Source organism: Drosophila montana, unplaced genomic scaffold (assembly GCF_035044405.1).
Source record: "Drosophila montana isolate Dmon_TW-CO22-7 unplaced genomic scaffold, ASM3504440v1 contig_2716_1, whole genome shotgun sequence".
Classification (NCBI taxonomy): domain Eukaryota; kingdom Metazoa; phylum Arthropoda; class Insecta; order Diptera; family Drosophilidae; genus Drosophila; species Drosophila montana.
This window is the reverse complement of record NW_026997587.1, coordinates 159,508-174,804: the sequence shown is the minus strand read 5'-3', so window position 1 is coordinate 174,804 and position 15,297 is coordinate 159,508. Positions and strand designations below refer to the sequence as shown.

The 15,297-nt window shown below is 40.6% G+C and overlaps 1 protein-coding gene across 1 annotated transcript in view; it reads right to left on the bottom strand.

Moving 5' to 3' along the window:
• Nucleotides 1-1,212: 1,212 nt before the first annotated feature.
• The window catches only part of Dll (Distal-less), a 29,576-nt gene continuing 15,491 nt past the window's right edge, over nt 1,213-15,297 (bottom strand). The window contains exons 4-7 of the mRNA XM_064684282.1: nt 2,691-2,832; nt 2,494-2,598; nt 1,723-1,936; nt 1,213-1,610 (exon numbers count right to left, since the gene is read on the bottom strand). Coding sequence (XP_064540352.1) covers nt 1,592-1,610; nt 1,723-1,936; nt 2,494-2,598; nt 2,691-2,832 — 480 coding nt within the window. The 3' untranslated portion in view covers nt 1,213-1,591. The remainder of the gene's footprint in view (nt 1,611-1,722; nt 1,937-2,493; nt 2,599-2,690; nt 2,833-15,297) is intronic.

The window sequence follows — 15,297 nt, the reverse complement described above, 5'->3', positions numbered from 1 at the left end:
GTATATGTATGTGTGTATGTATTTGAGCTGGGAGTTGTTGTTAATTGTTATTTTGTTTAGAAAGTAGTTGCCATTTTCTAGATTAAAAACTATTTAATTAATTAAATGCTAGCATATACATAACTATGTATGTATCTGTTGTTGTCTTTAATTTTTTGTTAATTTTTTTTAATTAAATAGTTTACAATGCAAATGAAAATTACACGTAACTAAATTCATTTTTATTTCGGCTTGTTCTTGTTGTTGTTTTTTGCTGCTCTTTTAAATAAAACTACAGTTAACCACAAGCACTAATTACCGCTTAATTAATTAAATTACAAATTACAGCTACAGCAAGCACTACACTAATATACATATACATATACATATACATATATATATTGATATATATATATTTTGTTGCTGCTTTATATACTTATTGTTGGTTTGCCTTTAATTGTATATTTATATTTAATTTACATTTAATGCAGTGTGTTTTTTTTGTGGTTTTTTTTTTTATTAAATTTAACATTTTGTTTTGCGCTTTTTTAATATTAATTTAGCTTAGGTTATTTGTTCTTTTTTTTTTACACAAATTTACAATAAAAATTTAGTTTAAACGCTTTTTTTACACATTTTCATTTGTTGTTAGTTTTATCTTCTTTTTTTATGAACTTGACAGCGGCTTTTCAATTTTTATTTTCATTTTTCTTTTTTGTATTAATTATATTGCACATAACATGAAAAAATGATTTGTTCTGCTTTTGTTATTGTTGTTGTTGTTGTTGTTGTTTTCGAGTGCATTTGAGAGTTCATTATGAAAATTATATGCAAAATATTCCGTTGAGATCTGATTTTAACTGATTCTTTTTGTTTTGTCTGTTTGCTTTTGTTAAAAAACGAAACAAAAACAAATTATACCTTTGCGTTTGCTTGGCTCTACAAAAAAAGGGCTTAAGATCAACAGCTGATTTAGTTTTTTTTTTGTGTTTTTTACTCGTTTTCTTTTATTGTTCATATTTGTACAATATGCAATTTGCTATAGTTTACATAAAAAAAGTATATATATATTTATAGAAACAATGTGAAGGACACGTTTTATACTTGCATAAAATTATATTGAGGAATGTCTGTCTGTGTGTTTTTTATTTTTATTATTTACTTTTATTTTTTTATTATTATTTCTTATAGAGACTTACTGTAAAACGACTCATTCACATTTTAAAATTTAAATATACAAAATTATTTAGTATTTTACAATGTTCTTATAAGTATATTCATCAATCAATGCTCAATCAATATTCAATTATTGGCTAAGATTTCTTTATGTGTATATATATTTTTGTTTTTTGGGTCACATTCAGTGCCCCGTCGCGACTCCGTCGCCATCGCCCACGAAAACCGCATCATGATGATGTTGCTGATGATGCTGATGATGATGATGCTGATGATGATGATGATGATGGGGATTGTGGTGCAGATTCAGTTCGGCGCAGGGCCTTGCCTCGTAGCATTGCGCTGCCGCAGACTGTGGCCAGGCGGCGGCGGCGGCAGCGGCGGCGGCGGCGGCGGCGGCGGCGGTTGGCGGCGGGTGCAGCTGATTCGGGTGCTGTTAAACCGCCGGCCAAACGCTGCAAGCAAAAAGGAAAAACACAAGAAAAATGCAAAAGAAAATTTTGGTCAGTTAGCTGGCGGCGGCAATTGGCTTGCATTAGTTGACTTCGGCTTGGGCGTGGTACTCACGTTAGTAATGAAGGATTCGTCTCGGGCTGATACCAATACTGCGGCACATAACCGCCCATCTGAGGTGGCGGATTGTGGTGATGCGTTTGCGGATGCGGCGCCGCTGGATGAGGTGGCTGCGGTGTCATTTGCGGCGGTGGCTTATGATCGATCCAATGCGGTTTCTGATCCCATGGCGCTTGCGTTGGCGGACTAAGACCCGTTGGTGGGAACTCTGATAAGAACGATAAGAGCGATAACGGGAGAAGTTTTAGGCGGAACATTTTAACAGGGGCAAGCTTAGGAACATCAGATATTAGCTTGAGATGGAAATGGGTTCAGTTCTGTAACTGACCAATTTTTGTATCTAAGCTTTTTAATAGAACGTCCAAAAGGCCTTTTCAAAATCGTACTTAATTTAAGCGAGTTATAGTCCGTCGATTGGGCGGGAGGTATATATAAAAAATACATAAAATATCTCGAGTAAATAGAGATATATTTTCGAAGAATGGATTATCCTTCAATGCCTTTCTACTTCGATTTTTGAAAATGAATTTGAAGCGGCTAAAAACAAAATAGTCTTATAAAACCGATTTCCACCCATTTTCCACACTTGCATGTGGAAAAATAAAACAAGCTCTTCGGGCTTAAGTTGTGTGTTCATCAGTCAATTAGTCTGTCAGTCAGTCAGTCAGTCAGTCAGTCAATCAGTCTGTCAGTCAGTCAGTCTGTCAGTCCGTCAATCAATCAATCATTATGGGTATATATATATATCTAGATTTAAGCACTTACCGGGTGATAACTCAGACACAGGCGTACTTGATGGCGTTGGACTATGTCCGGGAGGTAGATAATGTGAGGGTGAGCCGCTATTTGAGCCACCGCCGTTATTACCGCCTGTTCGAAGACCAAAAGATAAGAGATATGCGCGCTCTATGAGTACTATTATCGTATATATATATATAGTCAGGTGTTAGCTGTGAACTTACCGCTGTGCATTTGATTAGGACTATGCTGACCAGGATTGGGTCCACCGCCGCCGAGTGGCATGCCGCTGTTGGTGCCCGGACCCTGAGCGGCCTTCATCATCTTTTTGTACTTGGAGCGACGATTCTGGAACCAGATTTTCACCTGCAAAACGCAAAGGACAACACATAAATAAACGGAGCACATACATATATATATAGATTTATATATATAGATTTATATTTATATACAGTCTATTTTGATGTACAGATATTCTGAGCACTTGTGACGCAATTTCTAGGCCGTCAACAAGTCAGCATGAGTTTCAGTTTGTGCTGTGAATTACCGTAAATAGAAATTAAGTTGTCTGTTTGGCTATAAAAAGCGCAGACCCGGCTTTAATTAAGTAATAGCCCAGCATTGCCGATTAACATTCAAAAGAGAATCGATTGTAACTATCTATTGACTAAGTTAGTTACAGATTGATTTTTGTTGTTGTGGCGACGGCGGCGACGGCTTTTCAAACAGCTTTTCATATGAAATTAAAAGTGAACGCTTGTGAAAAGCAGCTGGCAGCTAAAATGCATCCAACAGCAGGAACAGAAAACAGAAACACATTTTGGCAGCGTGTGACACTGCCAGAAAAATCTTGTCAGCAGCTATGAGTGTGAGTGCGAGTGTGAGTGTGAGTCTAAGTGTATTCATGAGTTTTTGTGCAGTATAATTTCCGCGCGTCGCCGATTTCGTCATCACACACACACACACACGCACGCACACACACTTGAAGCGACAGCAAATGAGCCAAAAATGTATCTCACAGTTACTTTCAATTTTCATTTTCGAATCGCAGCGAGTCGAGACGTGTATCTCTTGTTGTTGTTGTTGTTGTTGTGTAGAACTAATTGTGCGCTGAGCTGTGCGCACTTCACTTTTGAAAGCCAACGGCAGCATTTGCCGCAGCAGCTCAATCTCTGGCTCCGGCTCTGACTGTGGCTCTGACTGAAGTGTATGTATAAATATAGATACAAAACAGCAGCGCGTATCTGTATCTAATGCTATTTATGCGCGCTTTTAACTGTATCTACAGTTTGCAATCTCTCACATAGACCCAACGTACATTGTAGCTGTATATATATATATATATATTTATATGGCCGTATTCCAATACATATATGTATCTATAGCCGACTTGTTCAAGGTCGTTCTTCGCGGTTGGCTGAATTTTTGTAGCGTAGCATGCGCTCTTTTCCTTTTGTTTAACTTTTTATACACTCTGTGAACTAAAACAGGGTATGCTAAACGTGTGTGTACGTATGTAACAAACAGCAGAAATCTTAAATAGCAGCAATACCTGGTCTCAGCGATATTTGTGGGTAGATAAAGGTGGATATTTGCCATACATACTTTACTTTTTACATTTTAAAAAATATTATAGCTCTCTACTTAATCGAAGTATGCCAAAAGTTGTTGGACAATCGCACAGAGCATGCGGAAAATGATTGAAGAAATAATCTTTAGACTTGGTTAAAGGGTATCTTTTAGTCTGCTACTCTTAGACATGCTTTGTTTTTCTGCTTAATCTAAGTGTGCCAAAAGTTTATGAACAATCGCACACAAGCTATAAGCTAGAGCAGAAGCACTTCTGACCTAGCTATAGGGTATCTGTCAGTCTGCTAGTTTTTGATATGCCTTATTTTTCTACTCAAGCTAAGTATGCCAAAAGTTTTTGGATAATCATCGCTCGGAAAATACAGAAAGGTTTTCAGCGAAATAATTTTCTTGGTTACAGGGTATCTGCCAGTCTGCTACTTTTTGACATGTTTTATTTTCTATATAATATATGTATGCCAAAAGTTGTTGGACAATCGCACACAAGCTATAAGCTAGCATAGAAACACATTAGACTTAGTTATAGGGTATCTGCCAGTCTGCTACTTTTTGACATACTCAACATTTTACAACCGTTTTGCTGCCCATTTTGATGTGGCTTTTGGCTGCGAATTTCACTGGCTGCGTTTTTATGTCGCCCCATAAAAAGAGTTTGGCAATGTTTGGAGCTTGACTCTGGGCCTGCGCCTCCGCCAGCGACTGGGCCTGATTTTTATGTGCATTCCGCCGGCAGTTGATTCAATTAAGCGATAACTACCGGTATTGACTATGGCCAGACATGTGCGCTAATCGCTCGGATCGCCGGATTGCCGGATCGTCGGATCGCCAGATTGCCGGTTCGTCGGATTGTCGCCGCGCGCCGTCGGATCGTTGACATTGACGACTTTGGCACTGGGCGGGCAACGGTAGCCGAAAATTGTTGTGTCTGTTCATTGTTGATTTTCATTTTCATTTTCGATTTTCATTTCGATCGAATGCGCAATCAAGCGGCACACGATATCGAAATGGGAACGGGGGCAAGCGAAGCGCTTCAATTGAGCTGCTCACGAGCATCGTTTAGCTAATTCTTGCCTTGATCTACGAACATATAACTATCTATATCTATATATATATATATATTTATATAAGATGCTTAAGACACCATTTGCAACAGCTTTAAATATTTATTATTATTTTCTTGTAGCTGGTTTGACTTTTGTTTTTGTCAGCTGTTACGCAAGAGAAACCAAGCGCAAAATACGAGCTCGATGATAAAATATTGTCGAAAAGCTTTTCCAAAATAAACCAACTAATATTGATACATAAGTAAAACCCAGACGAGAGAGAGCTAAATTTTAATCATATGAAAAATTTTCATAATATGTATATATAAAATGATAAACTTTCAAATTGACTTGTCCAACGGCCGCTCAATTGTCGGATTTGCATTTGAAATATGTTTTGACAGCTTTTGAAAAAGTGTGTTAACACAAATAATTATATAACACAAACTAAAAACTGCAATTGACTGGAAAATGTGATCGGGGCACAAAATATATATGAATATTTGGCATATTTCCTGAAGAACACTTTAGACTTGCCCACCACTCGACTGGCTAAAAATATACATATCTATGCAAAAAAATAATAAAAACGTAGAAACCACGCACGAGAGTAAAAGTGTAGTCGGACAGACTGTCTGACTGATAGACGGACGGACAGTCTGTCAAATGTCAATCAGCCTTATGTCATGGCAACGAGCTACTCGCAATCGCAATCGCAATCGCACTCGTCGTCGTCCACATCTGCAGCTCCATTGGTTTCTGTTTCTGTGGCTCTCGCATCAATTTGTACCACTTTCATATGGACAAATATGGCAAACAACGGCAAAATGAAGAAGAAGAAGATGAAGAGAAAAAACTGAAACGAGAAATTAGCATGTCACTGTGTCACTTGAAGCAGCAGCCGCAGCAACCGACAGATCTGTCTTCTTAGCCAGACTTTTGCCCATACCCTTCAGCCAAAGAGGGCATATTATTATTATGGTCAAGAAATGCGAGGCGCATTGAAGAGTTTGCAGCAGACACTTTTTTGAAAGTAATTTTTCTTTATTGCTGTAAAAATAAACATGATTATCCATTTATATGGGTATATGTTCTATAGGAACTGAGCTCTACGTAAAGTTACTTTTCTTCAATCTGGAGACAGGCGCTTCTTTTGGCTGTCAAAAACTTTATTTGTTTAAATAACCTATACGAACTGGGCTCTTCCTAAAGTAATGTTGCTTAACCTGATTACAGACGCTTCTTTTGGCTGTCAAAAAAGTACCTAAATGGAATTCAACTAGATCGTGTGACTATATCATATGGCTGGCAAATGATGCACTGCCTCTTAAATGAACAACTTTTCTGTTTTTTGTTGTCAGATGACAGATAATATTTTCTATATATATATATATTAAGCTCAGCTTAATTAAAATGCCTGTTGAGTAGAAAACTTTGTTGTTTCCAAATATATATGAGATATATACCATATATACTTTTATATAGATAGTTAAATGTTCATTCTGTCTCAATATATATCAAAAGGCAGATAGAATAATAATATGTATACACATATATATATATATATATTAAAAATTTCCCCAGACAACAGATAATATTTTCTTTACATACATATTTTAAAAACCTCTTCCAAATTCAATCAAAATCTTTGTACTATATCATTTAGCTGTCATAGAACATAATTGTTGTTTGCTCAGTAAATTTCCCATATGCAAGGGTATTCAGCTCTTCGGCTTATCCAACGAAAGTCTGTGCTGCCTCTTGCTGTTTAGTCTCTGGCATTATCCTTTTAACCCACTTTGTAGCGTGCTCATAGTCATATGGCAACACTTCTACTGTTGCTGCTGCTGCTGGTGCTTCTTCTTCTTCTGCTACATCTTGTTGCTTGATCACTTCCGCAAAATGTCACTTGGCCATATAATTTATGCGTGGCAGAACCACAATTGATGGCCAGTCGACAGCCAACAGATGCGCCCCAGCGCTGGCCAAATGTACAGGCTTTCTAATAGTCGAGCTGCAACAGTTGTTGTTGCTGTTGCAATTGTTGTTGTTGTTGTTGTTGCAGTTGTTGTTGTTGCTGCTGTTGCATATCAGAGCTTTGCGCACCTGTGTGTGCGCGCAGTTGAAACTGGTTTCTGTTTGACTTAGCCAAAGTGCGTGTTTTTTTTTGGTCTTAATTCAAATCGCCTGGCGACTGGGCATTTAATTCATTTGACAGTTGAGCATTTAAAACGTGGGAAAAGATAACGCAATTGATTATTGAACCAACCCGAACATATTCGTTTGTGTGTGCTTTTTGCATGATTTGTGTGGGAGCAACAACAAAAAAACGGCCAAAAAAAAGGTCAAATAAGAAAACGATTTCAGTTTCTTTAGAAACTGACAAGAGTCGCCGTCACTTTTGCCTTTTCTATGATAAATTATGGCAATGCCACGCCCCGGCTAAGGGCCCGGCCAGCGCTCGCTGGCCATAAATAATGCAGCTCCAAGGAAGTTACCACTTTATTAGCTGCTGCTGCTGCTGCTGCTGCTGCTGCTGCTGCTCCGTTGTCTAAGTAAATAGACGAGACAGCAGCGACGCTGCGCCCGGCTAATGACAACAACAACGCCCCCCAAAAAATATATAACAAAAGCAATTGCTGCCGTTGTTGTTGTTCTTGCTGTTGTTGTTGTTGTTGCATTTTCCAGCTACAAATGTTGTCTGCAAAATGTGCAATTTTGTTTCTTCTCGAGCGTTGCACTTGGCTCTTATTGTTGTTGCTCTTGTTGCTGTTCACAAATTTATGGCCAGCGGCAACAATCTGGGCTGCCTGGTGTGTTTTTCCCCGCATTGTTCTCAGCTTGCTGCTTGTTATGTTGGTGCAACAATAAGTTGGCTTTTTGCTGCTGCCTTTTGGCTCTGTGGCTCTGTGGCTTTTCATTCATAAATTCCATGCAACAAGATTTTAACATATTTGCAGCACATTTTTGGTGCGCGAATTTGCAAAAGCGGCCAACATTAAAACCATTTTCTTACTTGCCGGCCCGCTGGCCCGCTGCTGGCGGCTCTTTGAATTAGCTCTTGCCGCATTTTGCCATTCTGCCCGCCTGCTGTTACATTTTGTAAACATTTTGTTTAGCCTGATTAATGGCACATTCAAATGCGGCCTCTGCCGAAGCAGCCAAATTGACAGCAGCAGCAGCAGCAGCAGCAGCAGCAATTGCTGATCCATTGATAATTTGCTGAGCTCCACATAATGCGCATACGCACCGTGTTCACTTTCATTTTGACATCAGTTGAATTTTGCTGATCTCGGCTTTTTTTTATGACAGCTAACGGCCATAAACTTTCCTTCCAACAACACAACACAACAAGCACGCGCCAGCTGCGCTCAAGACTGGTAGCCAGCTAGTCAGGTAGTCAGCCACTAAGACAGTTAGTCAGTTAGTCAGTTAGTCAGTGGGTATTTGATGGCGACGTGCTTAGGCAGCGACGTCATCCTCCGGTCGCCGGTCGCCAGCGGGCAATCTATTTTAATCGCGCTGCAATCGCCAGCGCAGCGGCAATTTTTAATTTATGCGCAAAAGAAGCAAAAATAACAACAAAAAAACTAAAATCATAAAAATTTAAATGTGCGCAACACACAGAGAGCGAGATAGAAGGAAGGGGAGAGAGGTAGAGCGAGAGAGAGAGGCAGCGCGAAATGAAATAAAATTTTGATTTATGATCTTGTCGCTAAAGTTGTTCGTCAACAGCCGGCGACGGGCAGCAGCAGCAGCAACAGCAACAATAACAAGTTGAAGCTGGCGCAACAAGTGCTTTTTGGCACTGACAGCAGCAGCAGGGGGAGAGGTGAGGGGGGGTTGTGAGGGGGGCCACTCGCTGGCGATCATTCATAAAACGCGGCAAAGATTTTTATCTAGCGCAACAAGAAAAAAAAGTAAAAGCCAAATAAACGCACAAACAAAACGCATTTATTATTTAATGTTTAAGAAATAGATTGCAAATTCGCGATTGCCGTCAGCAGCAGCAGTAACAGCAGCAACAGTTGCTCTTGTGTCAGCTGCTGTTGCTGTCGCTTTGCATGTTGTCTCTGGGCTACACAATTGTTGCGTGCCAGAGAAACCACAACCAGCTGCAGCCCCACCCACCACCAAAGACACAAGAGTCTCAGCTGAGATTGTAAGTAGATGTTGTTGCTGCTGTTGTTGTTGTTTTAGCTTTTCTCGCTGCGTTGCTCTTTTGACTGCCATGGTTGACGGATTACGCAACTTGCCGGCCGTAGCATTTTCATTTTATTATTGTTATTATTTTCAGGCTGTTGCTGTTGTTGTTATTGCTGCTGCCTTTTCATTGTTGGAAAATTTGTACATTGCATGCGATTGTCTGCTGCTGCTGTTGTTGCTGTTTTACGTGCTGGCAACGGCAAAATTTGTTTATAATTTTATATGCAGCCAGCAACAACAGCAACTGTTGCTGTTGCGCCGCAGGGCAGGCAATGGCTTTAAAATGTACTACAAAAATTTCAGAAAAAAAAAAACGAAAACGAAAAAATATATATATATATATAAATAATAATGAACACAATGCCATGTCGTGGCAAAGAGAAACAAAAGTTTTCTTTTGAAAAGCGCACGTCTCTAACCCTGCCTCTCTCTCTCTCTCTGTCTCGCTCTCTCTCTCCAGCCATGTGCCATGCCCTAGAGTCAAGTGTCACGCACATGCTGTAGAGACGAACGCGGTCTTCAGTTTTCAGCCTCAGCTATGGAGCTCATTAAAGGCCACATGCAAACGTTCTACAGTCAAGGCGAAAGGTAGTTTATTTATTTTTATTTCAAGTTCGCTGCCTAAGTCTTTCGTTTGCCCAGCCGCTTGTTAACAGCGGCTGCTTAACCTTAACTAAAAGAGAGAGAAAAAATATCCGAAAAAGCAGACACTAATACAGCATCAGCGAGATGGCGACTGGCCCTGGACTGGAACTTTGGGCCTGAGCCCGGGTCTGGGTCTGGGTCTCCGTCTGGGTAGGTGCAACAAAAGTGATTTCCAAATAAAATCGTTGCGGGCTGTTTTGGGCAACGCCTACCCCATGTGCATGCCAAAAGCGCCGAAAAACAAGAAAACCCAAAAAAATCAGAAAAAAAAACTAAAGTAGAAAGCAACGGCAACAGTTTCAACAAAAAACGCTCAAAGGCTTCAAGGCCAGGCGGCAACGCAACAGCAACAACAACAACAACAACAGCAGCAGCAGAGACAGCAGCAGCAGAGTCAGCATCTCAGCCTGCGGAGCACGGCAAATGAACGCAAGTTAACACCGCCTGGCCAGCCGCTGCCAAACAAATTGAAAGCAAATCGATGGCAGCCCGTGCCCCAACAGCAGCAGCAGCAGTAACATTATCAGCAGCAGCAGCAGCAGCAACAGCAGCGGCAGCCACGTTCAAAGTTGAAACACGTGGCCGGCGGGCATGTTTGTCCAGCTCGGCAGAGATTGCAGCTAGTTGACCTCAAACGGAGCCCGGCTTGGCCACGCACGTGGCTGGAATTGTGCTGGCCAAGTGCTGCTCAGTGAAGCTCAGTGGCCGCAGCCATGCAAAGTATGCGACAAGTTGACCATTTTGGCCTAGACGGCGATCTACAGCCGAGCTCCGACTACGGCGCTGCTGCTGCTGTTCCCCGGGGTGTTGTGTGACGTTGTCTCGGCTATGCCATTGATCTTTATCAATGGGCAACTAGACGCGGTGCAATGAATGGCGCGCGCTTCATTAATTTATGCATATATAGGCAGTGCGTAAAAGTGAATGAGACGCAACAGCAACAGCAGCGGCAGCGGTAGCCAGTGGCAAGTTATGAGCTTGCCCCGCGGGAAACGCTGCTTAATAAACAATAAATATGCAATTAGGCAAGGCCGGAGCTGGCGTTGCAACAGTCAGCGGCCAGTTTATATAACGTCTCTAACACAGCAACAACAATTAACAACAACTTGCTGTTGCCGATGTTGTTGCTGTTGCTGTTGGTTGTTGCCGGCGTTGCGCTTAATAAGAAATGAGCGCACTCCTTGGAGGCAGCCACGTAAAACAATTTATAAATAAATAAAGATATTGATCTAATTTCTATATAGGCACATGATGCTGCTGCTGCTGTTGCTGTTGCTGCTGTTGCTGTTGCTACGGTGATTGCTTAATCGCTGCCACGCATGAGCATTTCACCAGCTGCCGCTGCTGCCGCTGCTGCCGCTGCTGCCGCTGCTGCTGCTGCTGTTGGCTTTCAGTCACGTACTTGAAGCGAGCCATAAAATGTGACAGGAGAAAGATACACGCATTCAGATACTTTCAACAAGTTTCGTTTGAACACGGCCAATTGCAACCCATTTATATTAATACGTTAATATACAATACGCTGATAAAGTTGTTAGACGTTTGTCCAGCCTTCGTTCTGGGCTCAGTTCGTGTTCGCATTTTGGGCTGTGTATGCCAGCGAAGGGGCCAACAAGTTAGCCGCATGCCAATCGACCAAGTTAGAGAATTTCTAGCGACAAATCGAGCATTTTACTAACTCAATTAGTGCTTTATAGGCGCACAGAAATGCGCCTTTTGCCATTCCTGGCTGCATACGCAGAAACAATTAAACAGCTGCGGGAGCAACAGTTGCTGCTGCGACAAATCTCGCGACTGTTCACAGAGCGCGAACGGATGATGCGCATCCGGCGTTGTCCGTTTGCCATTCTTAAAGCCGTGCTGTTTGTTGTGCAACATTGTTGTCAAATCCGGAAACTGTTCCCATGTACGTTCCAGTCACAGTTTTGTTGTCTGTGAACTATTGAAAATTGTACAACAGCAGCATGCAATGCGAATTGCGAATACGTAAACGAATACAAATACGACGGCGACTGCGACTGCGACGTCAGCGGCGACTGCGACTGCGACTGCGACAGCGACTGCGACAGCGAATTCGAATTCTCATTCGCTTTTGATTCACCTGCAAGGCCTTGAAATTTTGTAATTCTAATTTGTAGCCAGCAACTAAAACTGAGTCAGTGTTGCAGTTGTGCTTTTGTAATCCATCAACAGCAACAACAACTGCTCAAAAATTATGATGAAAAACAGCAGCAACAGCAGCAGCAGCTGACGCAAAAATTTTTCAACAATAAATTGGCGGCAACATTTGATCAACAATTGTCAAGGTGAGATTCTAAGCAGATACAACCGCAGCAGCAGCAAGAAGGGGGGGGGGGGGGGGGACGCTGCGGAGCAGTTGCTGCTGCAGTTCCAAGTTCCAAGTTGACGTCGCGTCGCTGCTGGCTTGTGAGGAGGGCGTGACGGGGCGGAACGCGCACAACAACAACAACAACAGCAGCAACAATAATAAAAATTTTTGTCGAACAAAACTCGAGAGCGCGACGCGCATTTAAGTTTTACTTAGTCAACGTTGTTGTTGTTGTTGTGCTTTCTGTCTCTGCTTATGGTTGTTTTTGTTATCTCAGCGTGTGTGTGTGTGTGTGTGTGTGCTACAGTCACTGCAAAATATTAGTCATATTTAATTTAGTTTCGGCTTCGCTGCCTGCAGCAGGTGACAGTCGAACCAGCTAAAAGTACATTTCAGCTCGCAACTAGCTGCTTATGTCATGAGGGGGGGAACGAAAGGGGAGGGGCGAAACGCAACTAACTGACAATCTAACAAATAGTATATATTTTTTACTATTATTTTTTGGTAGCCAGCTCTTGAGACGCAGCTGTTGCTGTTTTGGGAAATACTTAAAGCCAAGCTGTCTGTTTAATATTAATGCGATTCCGTCGAAAGAAATACCCGCATACTTGTTGTCTCTGATTAATATACTCGATCACGTGTCGATATACTGACGTATCTATTCGTTATTATATACTATATATGTATATATACGAAAGTTTGTGAGATTTATATATATACTGGGAAGCCCAACTCAAGCTGGAAATGTAACAATGCGCCGCTTGCAAAGACGTAAATTGGAGAACGTTGAGTTGTACGGAAATGTACCCTGTACTTTGCTCGGATGATGCGAGAGGAAATTTTTTCAGCAAATCTAGTCAGTAATAGATCATCGTATATTAATATATATATATATATATATATTGCAAGATCTGTAGCTGTTCTCCAGATATTTCGAAATCTACGAACTTCTTGCTTTATGTGAATATCGGAGCATGTTTGGATAGTTAGAAGTTCTTTTATTTCATATTTTCCCCCTCTATTAAATAGCTGCTGTTCTGCACTTAGTCAATTATTTAACCACAACTTTAATTACCGCTATTTAAATTGCTGCTCGCACAAATTCTTTTGCGGCGTTGCATAGCCACAAAATTAAAGAGCGCTCATAAAAATGCACTTGAAACATTTTCCACGCCGTCGCACACCGACTCCACTAAATTGGAACGGGCTCGGAGCTGGAAGAAGACAACAAAACTCTATATATATATTAAATAACTAAAACAATTCATACTATGTCAAACGGGCGAACAAATTAAGTGAAAAGGGCAAAAAGCAGAAAACATTGAGGCTTATAAATGTTTATTCAAATAGTGAGAAGAGTAGAACGGAGGATACCCTGTAAACAACTTGATAAGGGTACAAATTGTTAAATAATCTTTTGAAAGGCGACATAAATTTATGTAAGCAGACTTTAGCTTGAAAATAAAACGTGTTATAGGGGCTACAGTTAGGTATACATAAGATATAACTATACACAAAATTATCTAACTCTAGCTCTTAAGGTTCCTGAGTTCAGATAGGCTGTTAATAATGAATGGGATATATACTTATATATGTAGATAGGCTGCATGAGTCTGATAGAGAAAATCATGCCCTGCTTTACCCCATATTTTATACAAAATTTGCTTACTCTAGCTCTTAAGGTTCCTGAGTTAAGATGAGCTGTTCATAGTTAATGGGATATATATGGATATATATCTAGATAGGTTGCATGAGACAACTACAGCACATTATGCCCTGCTATACCTCATATTTTATACAAATTTTGATAACTTTAGCTTTAACTTTCCTGAGTTCGGATGGGCATGCATTGATATTTATATATAGGATGTATATATCCACTACAACTCATCATGCCCTGCTTTACGCCATATTCTATACAAAACTCGTTTACACTAGCTCGTATAGTTCCTGAGTTCAGATGGTCTGTTAATGATTAATGGGATATAGTTATAGATATTTATAAAACTTGGTTGTCTCCACTGCAGCACATCATGCCCTGCTTTAGCCCTTATTAAATGGGTATATATACATTGTATACAAATCATATTTGTGGTCAGCATTTCATAATTACGCCCTGGTGACGATCTCATTTCACTTTATGCGATCTTAAAAAACAGATAACAATATTTAAAAAAAAAAAAAAAAGTGTGGCGGGTAATTGCACAATTTATATAAGCGCATTCTTTGGGTTTTTTTCCTGTTTTTTTTTTTTGTTTTTTGTTTAGTTGTGTTTTGTTTTGTTTAGTCGTAATTTAAATATTTTTTTTTTTTCAACCAAGCCAAATGAAATCATGGCCAGCTAACTATTATTTGTCGTTTTATTTAAGGTTTTCGTTGTTGACTTTTTTCTATGCATTTTCACACAGCGCAAACGGATATCACAAAACAGCGATCATGATAATGGAAAAACAGCACGGAAAACTACAAAAAAAAAAAAGTACAGAAAACAAACAAAAGAGTGGAAAAATGTACAAAATTAACCAAGCGTTAAAAGTTGTCTGCTATTGTTGTCATTTGCTGCTGCTGTTGTTGTTGTCTCTAAAGATTTTCAGTGCGCGCATCTCGCATCGAGAAATCCCCCCCGAAAACAAAAATAAATAAAAAGAAACATTAATTGGGGTGTCAAAGTACATGGCCCCATGACAAGAACAACGCGCAGATATTCGAGCAGTTTAATTGGCATCGCATTTACAAGGCCAAGCAGCCGGAGCAGCAGCAGGAGCAGCAGGAGTTGGGTCAGGTTAAAGGGGTTTAAGGGTTTTGCTAAGGGTTGCAGCCGCTTCGTATTGCCAACTATTGCACGAGACAGATTCGCAAATTTGAGAACCAATTATAACATGAGCTCGCGCTGACTCATCCCCAGCCCCGCACTCCTCTTGTACTCTTCCCGCACTCTTCCCTCACTCTTCCCTCACTCTTGCCCAGCTTCTTGCTCCGGATCGTAGTGCACCCACCCACAGCCGGAGGCCGCAGCGC